Source organism: Polistes dominula, unplaced genomic scaffold (assembly GCF_049000335.1).
Source record: "Polistes dominula isolate Pdom_NZ unplaced genomic scaffold, Pdom_raw_medaka contig_73, whole genome shotgun sequence".
Taxonomy (NCBI): Eukaryota; Metazoa; Arthropoda; class Insecta; order Hymenoptera; family Vespidae; genus Polistes; species Polistes dominula.
The window spans coordinates 9,641,899-9,663,906 of NW_028300951.1; the positions used below are offsets into that span (position 1 = coordinate 9,641,899).

Consider the following 22,008-nt stretch of genomic DNA (forward strand, 5'->3'; position numbering starts at 1 on the left):
GAAATATCCCAATTTAAAGACAGGTAATTACTCCCTTAGTCCTACGCCTTTGTAGAAAGAAACAGAAAATGAAGCTATCTTGCTCTTACTCATTGTGACGTAGGTCGCCATGGCACGCATGCGCAAACTCTTAGCTTACATGCGTGCAAGAGAGATAGACAACCTATGTTAGCTTCGTCCAAATGTAAACAGTATATAAGAAGATCTTATAAGAAGGTCGTTTTTACCTTTTCTAGAAACATCTCTTTTCTTTTGTCTATATGAGTAATCACGTACTTATACTATTCTAGAAATACTCTCACTTTTTTATATCGTAACAACAGAGGACAGCATTTCTTATACTTTTACCTAACCGAAAAAGCATCTTCGCTTGTCTTAAAATATGTATTTATACTTATAAGAAGGTCGTTACTACTTTTTCTAGAAACATCTCTTTTCTTTTGTATATATACGAGAACACGTATTTATTCTATCCTATAAATACTCTCACTTCTTCATATCATAATAACAGAGGATAATAGTTTTTATACTTTTACCTAACAGAAAAACATCTTTGCTAATCCTACATGTGATCAACGAATGCTAATATCGATGGTCGTTCATGAAAGTGGTTATAAAATAAAATTAAGAATACAAATATTACAAGTTACGAATATAGCTAAATAGTAATTAGTAAATCACTTATAAATAGGACACTCGCACAATTGGCGTAGCAAAGTTCGAAATTAGTCGTCACTAGGACGTGACAGCCTCTAGTACTTATTTAATCATTAAAAATAAAAATAAAAATGTCAGAAAAAATTTATTTTTTAAATTTATTTTCATCCCCGTCTATATTTAACTCAGCCCTCTTTCAGTTACAAGCTTCTAACTTTAAACAGTCATCAAAAAAGTCTCAGTGATAAAACTTTATAAAAAGTATCAGGTAAGAGAGTAATCATAGTTTTTTTAATATATCTCGAAAAGTAAGGGAGATAAAATATTTTAGTACTGGACCTTTTTTGTAGCAAATAAAATTGTCTACAAATCATAATTAATAAAAAATCGCTTTATCTCGCTTACTTTTTGAGATATTTTCAAAAATCTATCATGCTGTCACAGATGCGCGCGAGACTCTCGAGCTATAGAGAATATAGCAGAAAAAGAGAATATATTTAAGAAAAAGTGTTTTATCGCATTATACTGTTTACATTTGGACGAAGCTAACATAGGTTGTCTATCTCTCTTGCACGCATGTAAGCTAAGAGTTTGCGCATGCGTGCCATGGCGACCTACGTCACAATGAGTAAGAGCAAGATAGCTTCATTTTCTGTTTCTTTCTACAAAGGCGTAGGACTAAGGGAGTAATTACCTGTCTTTAAATTGGGATATTTCCTACAGGTAAATATTTATAAATATAAATTCAACACCAAAATTTAAAAAATAAATTTAAAATTCATATGAAAAAGAAAATTTTTTTAAATAACCCGTTTTAAGCGAAATATCGAGCAAAAACCGTTTTCACCCCTTGATTTTTAATAGAAGGGATGAAAAAAAAAATTTTTTGTTTCCCTACGATTGTTATTTGTAGTTTTTTAAACATAATTAAAAAAAAAAAAATTTAAAAAGTCCAATTTTTATATTTTTTATTGAATTTTCATTTTTTGAGTACTTTGAACCGTCGTAGGGGTGAAAGGGTGCGTTTTAGGGGAAAAATGGTCTGAGAGAGATAGGCCTAAAATTTTATGCTCTACAACTTTTATTTGAAACTTTATTTGATATTTTCAATATATAATCCAAAAATTGTATTTTGGGGTAGTTTTTAATTTTTTTCACCCCTTTCCCGGTGGTTGAGAACTTTTTTACTTTGCCCACAGTTTTGTACGCATTTTTCTGATAATTTCCATATTTTTTCAGCCGTATAGCTCAAAAACCCGATTTCAGGGCTATTTTGACTGGACTACTTACTGATGATATATCCATGGAAACATTCGCCATCAAGCTGTGACGTCGCATGCGCACGAAGGCTCCCACGTGGGGGAAAATCTCACGTTCTGGCATCACTGTTTCGCGCCATAAAGAATCTGTAATGACAAGTAGTGCACTCTACAACTATTTTAAATTTATTTTCAAACGATTTCGCACACAATTTAACATTTCATATATTATTTTTCTTCAAATAAGGACATTTTTTAAACATTAAGGTGCATCTTTGGCTTATTTGGGTAAATATAATTACTATATGTGCTTTGGTGTCTTTTGTTTAAAGTTAATCTTGCAATCCTTCTTAAGTGTATTTCTATTATAGATAAATATTACTGGGATTTATTCTGTGTAAGGAATCTTGGCCATTAGGAGTGAAGAATAATTTGAATGAATTGCATAATTAGAAAAATGAAGACAGAAGAAATTCGGTAAGTTGAAATAATAATAATAACGTGCTTTACGATTCTTATCTTACTCTTTTATTAGGTATATTTTCTCAAATATTAATACATGGTGATATCAGTGAGAGACGCGTAATATATAATTAATTAATTAATTATCAGACATCGAGATTCTCGCTAACAACAAGATTTTGTTTTAGATTTTTGGCGAGAACTAGACATCGATATTACCATATATATATATACAAAAGTACAAAAGCTTATAAAACACCGATTTCTATACAGCGCGATTTTTTAACTTCCGTTCTCTTTCTTCCTCGTATATTTTCGTTTCTAAACGTCGAACTATGTCATAAACATTTGACAGTGAAAAATTCTCACAATCAGTGTTTTTTTTTCTTTCTAATTGAACGATAGAAAATTCAGACTTGTGAATTACTTGACACAACAAATGTCATTGTAGGCCCCTATTTTGTTAATATTTTTCATGTTGAAACGTTGGTTGTTAACGAAAATGATTACAAATATGTATATCAATTCGCGTTTTGATTAATATCAATGTCGACGTAAACTTTTTTTGATCCGTATTAGCTCGTAAGACTTTTTCTTGGTCCGAATAGTTTGTTTCTTTTTTAAACAAACATGAAAGCTGGTATGATTTATGTACAAACAAAAAATTCGATTCTTCTCAAAAGATCTATGTTATAATCTTGGTTCTTTATTAGCATCTCTATCTTTTTCTCTTTGACTTGAAAAAGCGAATAAAATCTATCTACGCAGTCTGTGAATTATTTTAGGAAACGATCAACAACGTAGTACCATCGATCGTGAAATACAATTTGTATAAAGACTCGTCATTTGAAAAATTATAATCACGAGTTAAGAGATTGTTATTAATCATTAGGAATCTCATTAAAATTCGAGTTTGCAATGTTTTTAAATGAGTTGAAAAGTTCTATTTCGATGAACTTTTCTTTTCATCTCTCATGCTTCTTTGTTATTATTTAATAGAAATAAATTATATGCTAATAGCCTAATGTCTTTCTCGTGAATCTTCTCTATGAGCGCTGTGTCTACGTGATTCTTGACCACACGGTGTTACCGGTCTACGTTTAGATCTTTTAAATTTGGCTATGTCTTCGCCAAAAACATCTCCGGTACGAAGCGCAGAAATTAGATCGTCGAATTCACCTTTGTTGTCTCCTTGATTACCATTAGCTTCGTTCTTTTTACTTAACGATATACTATTCAATATTCCTTCGCGAGAATTCTTTCTTTCCATTGTCCTTTTTCGTAGCTGAACGAACAAAAAAATTGATTAAAAAAATGTATTCTTGTGTAAGACTCGTGAAATAATTTCTTTATTGTGCTACCTCTTGTTCCTGTTTAGCTCGACGTTCTTCTTCTTCTATCTTCTTTCTCATGTTTTCAACATCTTGTCTAGCTTCAGCAAGTGCTTGAAGGAAATTTTCGAATATACCAAAGAATTCGTTTGGTTGTACACCTGCCGAATCTTCCCCGAATAGTCTCACAGCTCGATCGAACTGTACGATTAAATGAACAATTGTTTTTTACGAAATATATTATTTATCTAATTAATAAAATTAAAATCATTCGTTCTTACTCTGGTTTTCATATCTTGGAACAAATCCTCAGCTTCAGCTAATCTACACGTGGCTTGTGCCTGGAAGTCTCTCATAGCTGGTAAGAACATGTCACCTTGCAATACCTGTGATTGACCACGATGAAATTCTACAAAAGAAAAAAAGAGAAGATTTATTCATTCCTTTGAGATGTAATTCCTTAGTAAAGAAATATAAAATAATCGATACTCACCGATTTCTCTTTGAACGTCTTGCAATCCATTCTTTAAGTTGGCTACTTCTTTTTGAAGATCAGCCATACTAACTCTAGCAGCTGTTCTAACATGTGGCATATCTTCTTCAATGTCTAAAACTTCACGGAATCTCGATTCAAGGATTTGTACGAGATAATGGAGAAGAGTGGTGCCTTTTGAGCAAGAAGATTTCGTATCGACTAGACGATTCAAAGAAGCTAATCGGAAGCCACAAGCATTACCGCGAGCGTTTCCGCGATTTACATAATTCCCAAGAGCTAAAACCAGTTCTAACAGTTTCCTCAGTCTTCTAGATCTCGCAACTTGACGACTAGCTTCAAGAACCGCTCGCATCCTTGGAGTTAATTCTGCTATACTAGCTGAAAATTTCTTTTTGTAATGCAACGATCTCAGTCTTTGTTCGTAGTGAGGAACTCTGGAAGAATATTTTTATACAAATAAACGAAACAATTCAAGAAGACAAAAAGAGGCGAATAATAATAATAATAACAACAATAAGAAGAAGAAGAAGAAGAAGAAACTTACTTAGAAATTTGATAGAGAAAACAATCAGCTCTATTTTGTAATTCCTTTTGATGCATATCTAATAGAGCAGCTTCTTCAGACGATGGAATGTATTTTAACAATTGTTCGACCATGTCAATGTGTAATATGTTCTGTTGATCCATCGACAATATCGTCCTAGTAATCTCATTGTCGGACATTTTAAGTTTCGACAATAATATTGTACAATTTTGTGCTCTTCTCGAGTCAATTACCGACATAGTTTTCTTATTTTTTCCTAAGGTACGTAGATCTTCGATAGAACCTTCAGCGGATACGCCATTCTTCTGATAGGCACAAAAGATCTTGTCAATCGATTCTAGATCCATGACGTTGTATAATTTCGTATCGTCTAGCTCGGACCAAATCGTACCTTGGAGTTTTTGTTCTGGTATCTTGGACCAATTGAAGGATTTTAGCGGATTGCTCGGTTGAGGAACATTTTTCACTATCTCAACCTGTTGAAACAATATAAATATAATACAAAATCTGATTCTACTTTGTCAAATGAAAATAATATTGCGTACCTTCATAGGAGCTGGAGCAGCTGGCATTAAACAAGGTGGAGGAGGTGGAGCCAAAGGTGGAGGAGGTGGCGGAGGTGGCATTGGTTTGGCTTCGACTTTTTCCAGAACTTCATCATCTACGATCTTTAAAGTAGCTTTGGCATCGTCCGGCAAACTTCCTGATGCTACCAACTGTTCTAAACGTTTCCTCTCCGATTTTTCGTTATTAATTTGACGAGATAGAGTTTCAAGATTATCCTGTAACTCTGATATCCTCTGTTTCGTTTCTATATGCATCGAAGTTTCTTTTTCTAAACGTTCCTTGATTCTTGCTAAACTTGCCTCCATATCTTCCTACAAAATCATTTGATTTTAATCATCCATGAATAAAATGGATAGATTCTTAATAATATTAAACGTTACTTTCATGAGAGCAAACTTTCTTTTATCGTCTTACCTTTTCTTGCGTTCGTAAATCAAGTTCTTGTTCTTTCTTAGCCAATCTCGTTGACATATCAGAATTTTCACGTTCCAATTCTTCAGCTTTCTTTCTGGCAGCAACTAATTCCTCTTCTTTAGCCAACAGATGAACGATTTCTTTGACGTTGATATCGATTGGAGCTACGTCAGGATTTTTTGGTGTTCCTGATTCGTTTGCTTCTGCCTGGAGGACGATTTGTTGAACGATTCGATCGAAAAGTAACCAATGTTGGGGATGCGAGCCATAATCGACTGTAATGGAAATCGAATCCAGATTAATTGGATTCAGAATGTTCCAATAATATATCGGAATATTTTTGTAAATTTATTTTGTTTTAAACTTACGCGGCAATAAGAGACAATGTTGTAACAAATTAAGAAGATGAGGATAAGCTGCCGTATGACTGAGTTTTCGCCTTAACAGATCAAACATGGCTGTTGCGCTCTTAGTATCGACATGTTCTTTCTCAAACTTCCTAGCCAATTCCTTCTCATCCTCGTTTCTAACCATTTCAAAAAAATCTAAATGCCTATCGAGCGTCTCGTTTTCATATTTTCTTAATTTCTCAATAATCGGCTGAATGCCGAGCATGAGTAATTCGTATCTTAAATGGAGCCTAAACTCCAAAGTTACTTGACCAGGACCATAATTAAGTACGGCGTTGATGAATGACATTATTGCTGTTTTTAAAGAGAGATTGTCCTTGTAGATACCAAAATTTTTATCCAGATCATTGATTATACTTTGGAAACGCGTTCTCTCGGAATGATATTGTTGAAAATGTAACATAGCTTGTAAAACTTTACGATGACCACCGGGTACCAAACATACTGCACCAAGTATCTCCAATACTGAAATTTTGGTTTTTATGTTTTCTGTTGCAAGTGATTGAGATATGGTATTGATCGCTGTGGGATGTGCCAGTACGTGTGCTCTGCCATTCTACCAAGGAATATCATCGATAATTTATCCTATTTTTTTCTTCACAGCCGATAAATAATGTCGACCGATTCGTAAGCTCTCACACTCACCGAATTGTTCATCAAAGCTTTTAAACAACCTATCAGGCTTGTGTGAAGATTGCTATTGGCTGCCTCCACGTCCATTCTTTCTAAAACTTGTAGTAAAGCGTTCAAACCATCCAGTTCGATGAACCTTAGGACGAAACTGTGCGGTTGTGTTCTCAGAGCTGTTTTCAGAGCTTCCACTTGGCGCATTCGTATCGCTGCTTCCTCTTCTTCCTCTGGAAATTGACTCTGAAATATGACAAGATTTTTTTTAACTATGGCTACACGAATATATATATATATATATATATTTTTTATTTTTTATATACTATACCTCTTTAGTATCTATATGGTACATACGTAAAAGATTAAACTTCAAATGTTCATTTTAAATGCTAATTAAATTGATTTTAAAAGAAAATGAAATATAATATAAATAACTTACACTGGCAATGGCCCTGATCCTGTCGATGTAATCGTCAGGATCACCGCTAAGATCAGTAGTTCTCAAGCCCCCATTTTCAAGCGTTCCATTTCCCTTTCTTGAACAATATATTTGCCATTTTTTATTAGCCGGAAGTGCCAAAACCGCTTGTCGATTAGCTTGAGTCAAATCGAGCTCATCGACCAATTCAAGGAACATCTTGTTCAGTTCTTCTTCGGCTGGCATAGGCAAAGTCGGTGTCATTGCTTGAAGCGTGAGCGTACCAGTGTGTTCCACCACGCAGTACGTGATTTCCGGTGGCTCGTCATCCTGTCGAAAAATAACAAGGGTTGAATGATTCAGAACGAAATCAAATCAACGATAAAGCCGATCGAAACAGGTTTTGCAATCTTACCTATCGAGAGTATCATCTCTAATTATTTCAATAATACAATTTCCTAGATCTTTACGCGTTCGCAGTTTCAACATTTCGCGTTTCTATCGATTACAGTCGATATGGTCAAAGAAAGTTAAGAAAGCGCATTTTTCTTTGACTTACGTAAATTCAGAAAAATTTCATCCAACAGTTTTGTTTCTATTTAAATACAAATGTTTCTTTAGTTTAATGATAAAATATTCAAACCCAATGTTGATGGTCCTTAATAATTTCTTCATTTGTAAAATCGATCAGAATTTGTTTCAGACCTTATTTCTAAATGGAACGCCGACTAGAAAAGATGGCCCTATGCAGCAGCATCTCTTGGAGATCGTCGTACAAGATTGCTCGTTCTATTCGATCGAACAAGGGGAGGAGGAGGGGGGAAGAAGGGGGGAGGAGGGGGACGGCAAAGGTCAGGAGACCGGCTTGGGCGCTGGATTCCAAAGTTACTTTCACACGTGACTAGGAAATTATCTATTCGCATTGGTCGTTCGCGATTCTTCGATTTATGTCGTGTGCGACCACGATTACGTCTTTCTGCATCTTTAAAGAACCGAACAAATCCATTGGGAGAGGGATGGGAGGATTCTTAGGTCGTCGACCTCGATCCAAATTTTCAAACTTATTATTCAAATGTTTTGTACAAATACAAATAATCCAATTTAGTCAAACAAAAATAGTGATGATGATGATGATGATGACTACAAACTACTGCAAACAATAAATGATTATTCTTGAGAAGAAGTTTCTTAAGAGTTGGACATTTTCTAGAAAAACATTTACAATTAGAGTACATAAGTTTACCGTACGGTTTACGATACGACTTGAGTGCTTCTTGGAAGATGCAAGTTAATAAGCGTTGTAAAGGGCGAGAATGAAAGAGAAGGAGAAGATAATATAGAAGTAATTATATCTTAGCGATTAATATACTCTTTTTAAGTACGGAAGAGAAGCTTTATTCTCTACCTATCCTATTAAAGAACAGGTGAAGGATGGATGAGAAAAAAGATAGTTCGTCAAGGATCGTGGATGGAAGCTTGTGGTTCTACATGGCACTTGGACTGACGTGACGGTACATCGATCTAATAGAATTTATAGGGATCATACGGGATATCCATTCAAGGACGACTGGTCTTTACCGAGTTCATCGACTCTCTTTTTCTTTTTCTTACTTTTATTTCATTTGGAAATTTTGATCACTTGTGATTGATCTTTCCGTTTTATTCCATTTAATTAATTAATTACTTTAAACAATACTAGGGGTGCCCCGGCCACGCGTTGCTGTGGCTTTTTTGACATGAAAACTTCTTTAGAATCAGATTGATACGTTCATTTAATATAATTTTAAACTGTTCAATGAAGTCTAATTATTATTCACTTAGAATTTCGGTGAGTTTAAATTAAGCACAAAAGAACATCAAATTTGTAATTTTACATTTAAATCATATCATATTTGAGTATAATTATTTAAAAAGTTGTTTATTAAAAATATATGAATATTGTTATAAAATGTTAATTTAATATAATTCTAAACTATTTAGTAAATAATAACAAGGCATAAAATAATACCACAATTAAAATGAAATACATAAAATAATAATACACGAAAAAATATGAACAGTAAGGTTAGATTTGTCATATATAAATTTGAAAAAATCATATTACGTGAATCTATCGAAATAATTGAATTATAATACAGCACTATCTATTAAATGTTTAGAGAAGCTAGGTACTTAGATAAACTTTAAATAATAAATCATTAAATTAGCAGTAAAAAATAAAAAATAATCGCGATAAAAACTATCCTATATTCTAAGTGGACAAAATTACATAAAATATAAAAAATTTCATTAAGATCGGTTGAGTAGTTTTAAAATTATTAATGGACAAACAACTTGACACGTAATTTATATATATTAGAAGAAGAAGATTTTATCGTATGTTCAAATAGTCTAAAAAACTTTTCTAAAAAATGCACAAAATCTTGACATTGGAAGGTGTCTCTCAAGTGTAGCGGATCACGTGCCGAGTACATGATTTTATTCGAATGTTTGTATCGGTTTCGAACGAGGAGAAGGTCGCAATGTTGAATTAGTTAGTATTGAACTTGCCACGAGGAATATCGGATGGGACTTTGTTCTTAAATGAAAACTTGATTTTACAATAGGAAGATTGTCCTTTTCCTTGGTTACGATTAGACGAAATTGAATTAAATAACAATAAATTTGTCTCTCTCTCTCTTTCTCTCTCTTTCGCTTTCTGATAAGATAAAAATCGTTGATCAAACGATTCACACATTCAAACTCGTTTTTATTTCCTATCTCTTGAACGTTTCATCTCACTTCTCTGCAAAATCATTCAATGATAATTTGTTGCATTGTAAAAAAAGAAAGAAAAAGAAGTTAGAGAAATCGCATAGTTTGCAATTTAAGTAAGGAATGCGGAGATGCATACCAAGATATTACAACGTAATAGCGTTCTAGAAAATAAACGGATACAAAGAACAAGAGGAAGAAGTAAAAGAAGAAGAACTTTGAGAAAAGGAATATCGATGAATGATCGACGAAGATTCTACTAGGATTTTCCTCTTTGAACAAAAAAATTTCGAGAAGGAGAAACTTATACACGATTGAGATTACGTTGGTGTAATCGTCTAGTCTTTAGAGATTATTTCATAAGTGTATATATTAATGATAAAGAGATAAGAAAACATTTATTAGTATACTACACATTCTGTGTAGCATATTAATGTTATCAGTTGCTATCTTATATATCTACTACTACTATTACTACTACTACTACTACTACTACTACTACTACTACTACTACTACTACTAATTATAATTATACTATATGATAAACTCGATTTACATATGATATACTATCGTAGGAAATACATATTTAACATAATTATTATTTATATTATTATTATTATTATTATTTTATTATTTATATATTATAATGATATAATATATTATATTATAATTATATTATATGATTTTTATTCGTTAATTATTTATTATATATTATGTGTGTATATAAATGTATATCGAATAAAATAAAGATGAAAGTAAATGAAACGTAATGTTTCTTAAGTAGATTTACAGGAAGTAAACTCGTGTACTTACTTGGAGGCAACCGCAAAAAGACTTCTTCACTCTCGATGGCATCGTTTGACAGCGGCCGACAAATTCCTTTAGTGGTTGTGGACTCTTTATAGGACAGCTCGGAATCCTCTAAAGGTATGTAACAAAAGCAACAAACGTTATATTAATATGTTTTTATACTTCTTTCGAGATAAAAGAGAATAACGTTTCCGTGATATTCTTAAGTCAATATAAATGAACTTTTATAAATTATTATATCTCCATTTTAATACCGACGAAAATTAGTGTTCACATTTTGTTTGTTCATACGATTTGAGAAATCAAGATTTACTCAAGAAATGGTTGCATTAGTTTGAACCGGCATTTGTTCTTACGTCAGGATGATATCTAAACGTAAAGTAAGCAGAGAAACGAAGAGAAAATATAAGGAAAATGTTGACTCGCGGAATTGTCAACGTAACAATGTTACTTTTTCTTCTTTCACTTTTCTACGATATACAACACCGAGTTTAAAAAGTATTCATTTAGATAGAGATTTTTTTTCTTTTTTTATTTCAATGTATATTTTTTTCAAATATCAATTTGTATTTACACTAGGGGTACCCCGCCACGCGTTGCTGTGGCTCATAATCAGTCCGATACACACGTTTTTAAGTCAACGAATTACCTTATACCGCCATCTGTTAAAATCTTATCTTATAAACAAATAATTCGCAATAAAATAATATTGCGATAATAAATTGAGATATAATCTATCCTATCTTTCAAGTTGGATGAAACTGCACACTATGTGCAAAATTTTTTAAAAATCGGTTCAGTAGTTTAGGAGTCCATTGCGGACAAACAACGTGACACGTAATTTATATATATGTTAAGATGTATAAATAAATGTTGGTTACTTCGTACATATTTTATTAGTTAAGAAAAATAATCAAGTAAATTTACAAGAGTACATTTCATAGACGCGCACACACTGTATATCATCGTCATAAAGAAAATCATTTCTATCACAACTATAGCACAAAAAACGTTCACCTACTACATAAGAAACCCATCGACGCGGAGGCGTCACGGGTTCACCGTAACTCTCTATATCCCTTTCTTGATTCGAAGTCATTTCGAAGCGAGACACTTGGAAGAAACGTTTTTTTCTTTTTTAATACGAATTTGTCGTATGCTCAACCAACAATGAGTTCCTTTAAAGTATCGAACAAGCTTATCGCGCTAAATTCTTATCTCTTAAGTAAAAAAAAAAAAATAAAAAAATAAAAAAAGAACAAAATATAGACACGTACTTATACATATATACGTGTAGGTAAGTAGGTACATAAAGAAGCCAAATGTCAACAACGTTTGCGATTTAGGCTGAGAATTATGTTAAAATGTGTAATTATTTAACCACATTGTTTAAGATACCGAAATAATTTATTTGAAAGAGAATTTATTTTTACGGCATTTTTTTTAAACTAAATATTTCATATAATCATTTAAAATTAGAACACATTTGTAATATTAGATAATACACGATTATTAACATATTTACGTAATAATGAAATAATATATTATCGGTTTCTTATCGTTACGTACCTTGAACTATTTGTTCACTACATTACATTCGTTTAATAAATTCCACAAGTAGATCGTGTTAAACCAGTAAATGAAATTAAGAACACGATTTATTTATTAATCTAACCTTCGAACGTTTTCAATTAAAAATACTATCGATTATTATCAAACTAGGATTAGGTTAATATGTTTGTATTTTTTTCTTTTTTTTTGTTTGCTATTGTTTCGTTTTCGCGAAAATTATTCAACGAAACCGCTAGGATGTTGTTATTCGTCACGCAACTACGGACTAGCGAACTATGAAAGAGCTCGACTGAAAATAGACAAGAGATAGAAAAGAACTAGTGAAAGATAGTGTCGAAGGAAGAAAGGAGGACTCGCTTCTTAATTTCTTGTCTTGGTCTATTATTATCCTTGTTGTTGTTGTTGTTGTTCTCTTATTCTTGTCGAGTATTTACGAAATATTCAACAAAAAATACACTAGAGAGAAAAATTAATAAGAAAATAATATTATTTTATATTTTAAACAACTAATTTATTTATATTGCTTATCAATAAATGTCTGGAAAAAGATCGATATATCGATCTCGATAGATCAATGTGTTTAGATAAAATTGAAAAGCACATCGTGTATCAATTGGAAATTATTCCTGTTCTATTTTCTATGTCTGAACAAAAGAGAACACACCTGACACGACATAAGTTTACACGGTACCACGTATGGTGATGTAAATTGAAACTATTTTTTTATGTGTTACCATTTAATTTCAATTTGTATAAATTTGAAAAAAATACTTTTTAAAAAAAGTTGAACAAAAAAATGGATAACACAAGTGTTTGATAAACTAAAAAAGTACATCCTTTAGTTTGGTAGATCACAAACGACGTTTTCTACTCGTAACTTTCGCTCGAACGAACGCATCGATAATTATTATTAAGAAACAATGGCTTCTCTGAATCAAACTATTCGTCTTGTATATTAATCATAAGTAGGTTTTGTAACGCATCGGAAAGTTTGTAAGTACGTATGAGAAACTACGTGGTTCCTTCTTACGTTCGAAGAAGCACCATGATATTTTTTTACGTAATTTGCGATTGCCCAAGCGAGAAGTTTCCTGTTAAGTTCGCGTCCTCGTTCGGATCCTCTCGTTCGCAATACGCGTGTATCTACGTTTATCACGAACAAAGTATCTATTATACGATATTGAATATCACGGATAAAAATAGAATATACCTTTAAAAAAAAAAAGAGAAAAAAAGCGAAAGTACGATTACTGAGAAAATTGTTGAACTAAACTAATCTCTAACTCGAACGCGATGTAAAAAAAAATGTTTGTAACGTCTACGTAACGGCCTCTCTTATTAAGAAGCTTACGCTGACTGAACGTTTAAATATCATTAGTTAAAATTAAGCTTAATAATAGAGCACGTTAGACGATAATGCAATTAGGACACGAATTAGATGTCATTTCATTTAAAACGAACGAGCTTGCTCGTTTCCAAGCTAGTCATTCAGTCTCTCTCTCTCTCTCTCTCTCTCTCTCTCTCTCTCTCTGTCTGTCTAAGGAACAATTTAATTCTATTTCTAATTTCAAACGATATAATTTGATTAAGAACGTATTACAATTACCAGATTGAGCTTGCCCATTTTTTCAAGGACAGTGTCCATGTTGTGAATCCTTTTAAAAGACACACACTATTCCTTTTCAAGAAAATTGTCCGAAACACTTAACAATTGAAATAATATGGTCGTATTAATAAAATCACATATTTAATAGTGTTAATTATATTCACTCGCGATGATATTTTCAAATTGATTTTATCTAATCTTTCTCGAAAATGTATTCATTGAGAATATTTGAAGTATCGAACGGTTGAACCTAACAGAAGATCTAAAAAGGAGAGCAAGACGAATATTGGTTCCCCCTTGCTCGCTCGCGATCGCAGCTTCGACTGCCAGGTGAAAACACAACACCTCTCGTTCAGCCTACAGGTGGTTCTCCCAGGTTTCCTTCGTAAGGAAGGGGGAGACCTACTTGGACTCTCCTTTGATCGGGAAATAACTATGTAGTTTCTTCCTTAGCTTTAGATCCTCGAGATATGTAACTTCTTCTAAATTATCCTCTTTCTTTTCGATATTTTTTCATTTGTAGAATAATTAGTTTGATTTCTTTTTTTCTTTCTTTCTTTCTTCCTTTTTTTTACTCGATTTATCTTCATGATGCTATATGTCCTAACAAAATTAAATGGAAAGTAACTACTTCGCGTTTTGTAAAAGGTTGGTTTAAAGCGAAATCGTTTAGCGAATCGTTGTTGTCCTTGTTCGCCTCGAGATACCACAGGAGTCTTGCATCGGAATGCAATCTTGTCTCTTCTAGCAGTGGTTGCAAGCGGTTGCAGCCGTAGCCGTTGCGCGCTGAACACGACTGGTTTTTCAGAAAGAAAAATGTAGCGTAAGACCGCTTTGCGCAGGGAGGGATATCATTTTTTCCTACCCTTGTCTTCAGATTAGGAGACACGAGGGAGCAGCGGAGAATGCTCGAGGGGAGAAAAAAAGAAACTACATAACGATAAGTTTATTGCCATTCCTCGTGCCAGGATTATCGACCTTGACGAGACGATTCTCATTTTTTGTTCGAGTCTCTTCCGTGATAGGCGAAATCGAACGATCCATCTATGCAAAACTGTCGTCTTCTTGATTCTTATCATACAGTCTATAGAAATAGAATCATTTCACTTAAAATATATTTAATTATTTATCCCCTTCCTCCCTCTGTGGGTTGGGGGTAGAATATACCCACAGTATCCTCTGCTTGTCGTAAAAGGCGACTAATAGGGGACTCGGTATCGTTAACACAATTCAAACTGATCCATTTGTTTAATTTTTTGTTTGTATTTTTTTTTAGCCTATATATATATACAAGATGTTTCAAAGAGACACCTTTCACTTGAGGAGGAGGTCAGTCGCCCTTACAGTATCGAAAGGACAGTCCGGTCCCTTTTCGACCTTGGGTGGTCGACTTGTAGAAAGAGAGAGGGAGAAAGAGAAAAGACTTGGTATTCCAGTACTTTCGTATACGGTCTTTAACGGCCCATCATTTAGAAACCGTTCGACGTAGTTTTCTTCCTTCTCTCTATCTTTTTATACTTCCTTTTCTGTACGTCCATTACGAACGTCCGTACGTCCTCCTGACCCGACTGACGCTTCTCTCTGTCTCTCTCTCTCTCTTTCTCTCTTCATTTGGCCCTCGCCTCTTCATTCTCGTAGCTTTTCTACCATGATCGTTTTTATGGGTCGAGCATAACGGTGAGATCGAGTCGAGTTCATGGCACAAGTTTGTTCGCGCTATATCGTCGAGTGTCATAGGTCAACACTGACACATATTCAAATCAATAGTTTCTATAGATTTATAATATTTCTTTAAATTTTTGATTAATTGTTTTTAACATTGATAGAAACGAATATGCATATATATATATATATATATATATATATATATATATATATATATATATATATATATATCTATCTTTACTGGATTTTCTTCGAATTTGGAGAAAGACGGAAACGGAAATGGAAGGTTTCTCTTATGTCGAAGTCATCTTTTTACCCGCATACGATTCCATGCGTGACTTCTTGATAGGTACACCAGACACTGGTTTCACTTGATTATTCAGACAACTATTGTACATTCTTCAATGATAAAATCGTACTTACTCGTTTAATGGATTTTCAGACCTTTCAATTTACTGATATTCTACTTTCGAATTTGTTACAGAATAATTTAGATTTTCAATTGAGTCTAGAATTTGTTTTTTTTTTTTTTTTTTTTTATATTTGGACAATTCAGAATAATGAATAATAGATAGGAGATAAATTCTGAAAATTTTCAAGTTAAAATGAAAGCAGAAACGTGTTAAGAGTGCATCGAAACGCGTTCGTTGCTGTGGTATTCGAGTGGTATTCAAGCGTAGGTGTTTTTAAAGCGTGGGCTCATTCATAGATCGCTTCTCTATTCCACTCTCGTTCGTAACTCTTTTACCGTTTCTTACTAGTCGAATGAACAAAAAACTTTCTTTTTATTATATTCCCATTTTGACTCTAATTTGCAAATTTGGTAGAAACAGGTTTTTGCGAAGTTTGACACAAAACGTTCAGGTTAAATATTTGAAAGTTGGAATTTGATGAATTCGTGTAGAGAGTCATCAAATGGCACGATGCAATAATAAAAATAATAATAATAATCTATAAGTATCGAGATGATAAATAAATCATTTGTTATTACATATATAAAAGAGAATAAGCTGTTGGAAAATAAATGGAAGCAAGAAAACGATCGAAGACGTGCCAACTCGCAAGTGTACACCTGTTGCTCGATAAAAATCGTGGCACACTGACCCGAGTCGCGTTTTAGAATAAATTTAGTCGTGTGGCTTGTCCGCCATTAACGGTGTCGAACCGTTCTCGCTTATGGGAGACGCATTTTAATTTGCCAGACGCGAACGAAAAGGTCGAACGTGTTTCTTTCTTTTAAGTTCCACGAGACATTGTTTTATTCTAATCCTAGTATATCGCATCAACATGATTCTAAAAAGGACGAGCACGTATGCGTCGTTTAACTCTCCACTCCTTTTCCTTCTTCTCCTCCTTCTCCTCCTCCTCTTTCATCCCGTTAGAGACATCTTTACAAACTCGAATCTATTAAACTCGTTTGAAATTTTTCCGATCTTGTCCTAACATAGGAATTATCCTGAGAGATTATTTTGACAAATTAATTATTAATATTAGAATCAACTTGGTATCTACTAAAAATGTAGGAATTATTCTGAAAGATTTAATTTAACAAATTAATTATTAATATTAAAATCATAACTTTAGGTTTGTTTGGTCTCTACTAAAAATGTAGGAATTATTTTGCAAGATTAATTTAATTTGATAAATTAATTATTAATATTAAAAAGTTTATTAAAATCACAACTTTGGGTTTTTTTGGTCTCTACTAAAAATGTAGAAATTATTTTGCAAGATTTATTTAATTTGACAAATTAATTATTAATATTAAAATCATAACTTTAGGTTTGTTTGGTCTCTACTAAAAATGTAGAAATTATTTTGCAAGATTTATTTAATTTGACAAATTAATTATTAATATTAAAATCATAACTTTGGTTTTTTTTTGGTCTCTACTAAAAATGTAGGAATTATTCTGCAAGATTTAATTTGACAAATAATTATTATAATTAAAACTACAACTTTGGTTTTTTTGGTCTCTACTAAAAACGTAGAAATTATTTTGCAAGATTTAATTTGACAAATAATTATTAATATTAAAACAATAACTTTGGGTTTTTTTACTCTCTACTAAAAACGTAGAAATTATTCTGCAAGATTTAATTTGACAAATAATTATTAATATTAGAATCTACTAAAAGCAATATTAATACTTTATTAATGAACGAATTAGTCATTCTCAAGTAAGACAGATTTCGAACAAGTTTATTATTATTAATCGCCAATAAGGAAAACACAAAAGTAATAAGAGTACATTATCTTTTGGTTCTGTTTTTTTATTTTTTATTTTTTTATTTTTTTTTTTTCAAGCGAAAGATAACTACCGTTATTCGAAAGTAACGACTTTGCAATATCGCTACAGGACAGCGTCCAAAGTGAGAGCAGGTGTGTACATACATTCGTACGAGTGTAAACCGCGTTCCTGCATAAAACGATCCCGCGACAAGAGTTTTCTGTGATCCCTAAGTCAAATTCATTCAAACGACACTTTCCTTTCTTTCAGATTATTTCGAATTTTCTCTAAATTACGTATAAATTTTACTACAAAATTTAATCATTAGGTAAAATCAATGTAGAAACATAGATCGTTTGTTTTTTTTTCTTATTTTACATTTCTACATTTCTAAGCGAATATTTTCATATATTTTTTTTTTTATTTCATTATCCATTTTTTTTTTTCTATATTTTCATGTAGATATACACATGTGTCGTATTAGAAAAGTATGAAATTCATTTCGCGTACGACATTTTCTTTAATTTTTTATTCCTCTATAAGAATAAAAGAAAATTTACGATAAAAGATACGTCGAATCAACTAACTGTATGAATGCGAGTATCAAACATGCTACAAAAATCTCGGCATACTGACCTACTAATAGCCGATAAGAAGAAAAAGAAGAAGAAGAAGAAGAAGAAAGCAACAGTCAAAAATAACGTTTGTGATTAGCACAGGTAAAACTCGTCGATAAATCTATACGTGCATCGTTCTAATTACCTCGATTACGTTGCTATAATTAAGTAGTTTATTATCAAAATAGTCTGTGATATGATCAATATATTACGATGATTTAATCTCGATCCATTTATTTTGTACTTTTACTTCTACCATTTGAATTAATTATTAATATTTTATATAGTATTATTATATTATATATTTATTATAATAAATTATATAATAAATTTTATATATAATAAATTATTATTAATATTATAATATATTATATATTGTATATTAAATATTTATTATATATAATATTATTTATTATATTAATAATATAGTAAAAAAATTATATACAATATTATTAATATAATAAAATTATTACAGTTATTATAATAATATTATATAATAACTTTTATATATAACAATTTATTATTAATATTATAATATATTATATATTATTTATTTATTATATATAATAAATAATATTATATATATATAATATATTAATAATATATATATAATAAAATTATTATAGTTATTATAATAATATTATAATAAATTGTATATAATAAAAATTATTTTTATATATATAATATTATAATATATTATATTCATTTGGTTATTAAATGTTTCTATTTATTAAATGTAATAGTCGAAAATATATTTATGTTAGATAAAGTTACACGTTTATGTTAAGAAAGTCACACGTGCGTATGTATATGCAAGCACTCGTCTTAATACGAGTCTCTTTTCATTCTCACAATCAAACCTAAGTTTTATCGTCGTTGGAAAGCGACAGGAAGTTAGAAGAAGAGCCGATTATATGGCGTTTACGTGATTGCGAGATTCGTAATAACGTTAGATCTCTTTCGTAACTATGTTTACTGTAATGTCTTGTGTAAATTAGACGGGTTTTTGGTATTCTACCGTTACAAATAACATTTCATTTAATAATCTTATGTTATTAGTTAATTGTAAAAGTTTTCTTTTCATTTAACATATTATTATTTATTAATATATTCATTAAAGGCATGTAATAAATGAGAATTATTTAAATCACTCTACAAATTTCAATTATATTTATTTTTGTTTTTTTATTTCCAAAGTATTTGAAGATAAAAGTTTTTCTTTTCAAAAGAGGATCGATTATTCTCGTTTAAAGCCTACTACCCTCCAAGTTCCTCGTTTTCTCTCTCTCTCTCTCTCTCTCTCTCTTTCATCGATCTTAGTGACCCTACCTGCTACTCGAGACTTTACTCAGCGATGATTTAATTAACAGAGAACCCTTTGAGTATTGAAGCATCGAGGGCTGATATTAGGTATAAGATTACCTCTCTACTCATCCGTTATTGGATTCTAAGTATATATATATATATATAACTTGCCTTCATTTTGAGTACGAACTCTTGCGAATTTTCTAAGATGTAATTAAACACCCATCCCCGTTATTGACTTTGTTTTCATATCAAAAAGATTAAATTGTATATTATTATCGATTAGATTTAAAAGGGTGAAATATAAATTGTTTATTTGCTTTTACTCGTATCATTCTGTACTTTATTTTTTTTCTTACAATTTTCGGCGTCCCAAAATTCCAAATAAAATTTGCAACGTGCCAAGAATATGAGATACGTGCATGAAAAAATCTGACGAAAGAGGACATCGAAAGAGGCGTGGTGTTTTAACATACACAAGCAAAACTATATATATATATATATTGTATATATATAGGTAAGATTTTTTTTTATCAGTTTCATCTTTGTAGATGGTAACTTTCTTCGTGGTTCGTTATTCCTAACGCCAACTTTTGTCGTTTCTATCTCTCTTTTGCAATCTTTTCATTTCTTTTCTTTGATTCATTGATCGAGCTGATAAAACGTTTACTTCTCGTTGAGATTTTCGAAGATCCAGGCCGATGCAGTTCGTAAGAGAAAGAGATGGGTGGTATAACCCGGTTACATCGTAATTTTAAACATCGATTTGCCTTTCGAGAACCGACATTGCATTTTACTCGAAGAGAGACCTTTATCGACACTTCCGAAAACGGTCACGCTCTGATTTTTCCTACCTTCCAAATAAAAATTTAACTTATATATATATATAATTTAATTATTATTATTATTATTATTATTATTATTATTATTATTATTAAATATATGCTGTAATTATATATATATATATATTGTAAGATTTCAAAAGAATAGTAGATACAAATTAGCGAAGAAAAAAGTCATTAAAAAAAAACTTTCTTTGCGAAATTTGAGTAAAATCCGATCTCTCATTCGGAATATTTTCGACCAGAGATCTTTAGCACTTTCATCTTATCTCCTTTTGAAATAGTTTTTTATGTTCTCGCCATATGATAGCCATGCCTTTGAACTTAAGTACTTCGAAGTTGTAAAGAAAAAAAAAAGAGAAAGAAAAAGGGTTATCAATTGGAAGGGGAGACTCGTTTGTTCGAAAAAAAAAGAAAAGAAGAAATTCTCGTCATTTCGTCTTTTTTCTTTTTTCGTTAATTTTGTATTTTTGTACACTGAGTACGTGCGTGCTCACGTAAGTGCACAAATGATTCTCGTGTTCGGTGCAAATGATGATCTTTTTGTCGAGAAAATCAATCGTCATAGAACGTATCTGCATATAAAATAAATATATGATTGACTGTACTTAGCCTATGTAGGCAAAGTGTTCCCTCAACGAATAGGAACGCGTCCCTGATAGATGAGACTCTGAAAAACGGATCCTCGATCATCATCATGGTGAGCACGTAGAAAGCGACCGAGTAGTAGTAGTAGTAGTAGTAGTAGGTAACGTTGATTTACGCACTCGTCGTTACACGTGGCCATCCATCGAACCAACCAACAAAATTCATTTATAAAAGATTTAAGTCTCCCTTATTTAAACCGTTTCTCAAAATTACGGATTTTGACATTACGCGTTACTCGAGGTGAAAAATTAATCGAATGAACATTTCAACCAATAAAAATGTACGATAATAATATAATATTATGTGTTATTCTATATAAGTTTTTTTTATTGTTACGGTAATATAATGAGGTGCAGCAAAATACAATAGTAAATGAACATTGGACACACCTTAGAGTGTGTCTCCGATTGCTATAGGAAGGGCCATGCCTCGTGAAGAAAGCAAAATGAGAGGTCGTAATATTTGTGTACTTGTATCCAAGTATTCTCTTTATATTACATGGTTAAAATGAAAGTAGAATAAATCAAGAAGCTCGACGAAAGGTTCGTAAGGTCCGAAGATTTTCTTTTTTTTTCTCTCTCTCTCTCTCTTTCTACCCGATTTCATTAGCCCATTTGTGAACAAGTTAATACGCAATTAATGTGCCGACTACGAGATCACGGTGATGTTAAATTATATATCGACGTTGTAATAACGTCTTTTTTTAAGTATCTCTTTATGATCATCATCAATGTCGGTGAAAGCGTCAGCCAAAGCATAAGACCCAATCGAAAC

At 31.8% G+C, this 22,008-nt stretch overlaps 2 protein-coding genes and 1 long non-coding RNA gene across 11 annotated transcripts in view; 2 read left to right on the forward strand and 1 right to left on the reverse strand.

Annotated features, from left to right (window-relative positions):
- LOC107067838 (uncharacterized) lies at positions 1-10,734 on the forward strand. Of its 4 annotated transcripts, XR_016176373.1 has the most exons (5): positions 1-925; positions 1,102-1,380; positions 1,897-2,204; positions 2,288-2,393; positions 7,889-10,734. It is a non-coding gene; the product is annotated as an uncharacterized LOC107067838 (long non-coding RNA). The 4 variants fall into 4 exon arrangements; XR_016176374.1 differs by having other exon boundaries at positions 1-1,380; positions 7,877-10,733; XR_016176372.1 differs by having other exon boundaries at positions 1-1,380; positions 7,889-10,733.
- Positions 2,422-22,008, reverse strand: part of DAAM (disheveled-associated activator of morphogenesis-like protein) — a 25,225-nt gene continuing 5,638 nt past the window's right edge. For 2 of the 4 annotated variants that reach the window (XM_015323686.2, XM_015323688.2), the window contains exons 2-12: positions 10,753-10,860; positions 7,207-7,515; positions 6,786-7,010; positions 6,099-6,696; positions 5,731-6,005; positions 5,295-5,627; positions 4,750-5,225; positions 4,203-4,639; positions 3,991-4,118; positions 3,740-3,910; positions 2,422-3,663 (exon numbers count right to left, since the gene is read on the reverse strand). In XM_015323686.2, coding sequence (XP_015179172.1) covers positions 3,400-3,663; positions 3,740-3,910; positions 3,991-4,118; positions 4,203-4,639; positions 4,750-5,225; positions 5,295-5,627; positions 5,731-6,005; positions 6,099-6,696; positions 6,786-7,010; positions 7,207-7,515; positions 10,753-10,794 — 3,258 coding nt within the window. In that variant the 5' untranslated portion in view covers positions 10,795-10,860 and the 3' untranslated portion in view covers positions 2,422-3,399. Of the gene's footprint in view, positions 3,664-3,739; positions 3,911-3,990; positions 4,119-4,202; positions 4,640-4,749; positions 5,226-5,294; positions 5,628-5,730; positions 6,006-6,098; positions 6,697-6,785; positions 7,011-7,206; positions 7,516-10,752; positions 10,861-11,770; positions 12,215-13,927; positions 15,528-22,008 lie in introns of those variants that run through there. The other 2 variants (XM_015323685.2, XM_015323684.2) reach the window with 2 other exon arrangements.
- The window catches only part of LOC107067836 (kinesin-like protein KIF6), a 10,469-nt gene continuing 9,568 nt past the window's right edge, over positions 21,108-22,008 (forward strand). Inside the window, exons 1-2 of one of the 3 annotated variants that reach the window (XM_089171909.1) lie at positions 21,108-21,514; positions 21,629-21,785. Coding sequence is in view for 1 of the 3 variants with exons in the window: in XM_089171896.1 (XP_089028022.1) it covers positions 21,491-21,514 (24 nt within the window). In the remaining 2 variants the exon portion in view is untranslated. The remainder of the gene's footprint in view (positions 21,515-21,628; positions 21,786-22,008) is intronic. The other 2 variants (XM_089171908.1, XM_089171896.1) reach the window with 2 other exon arrangements.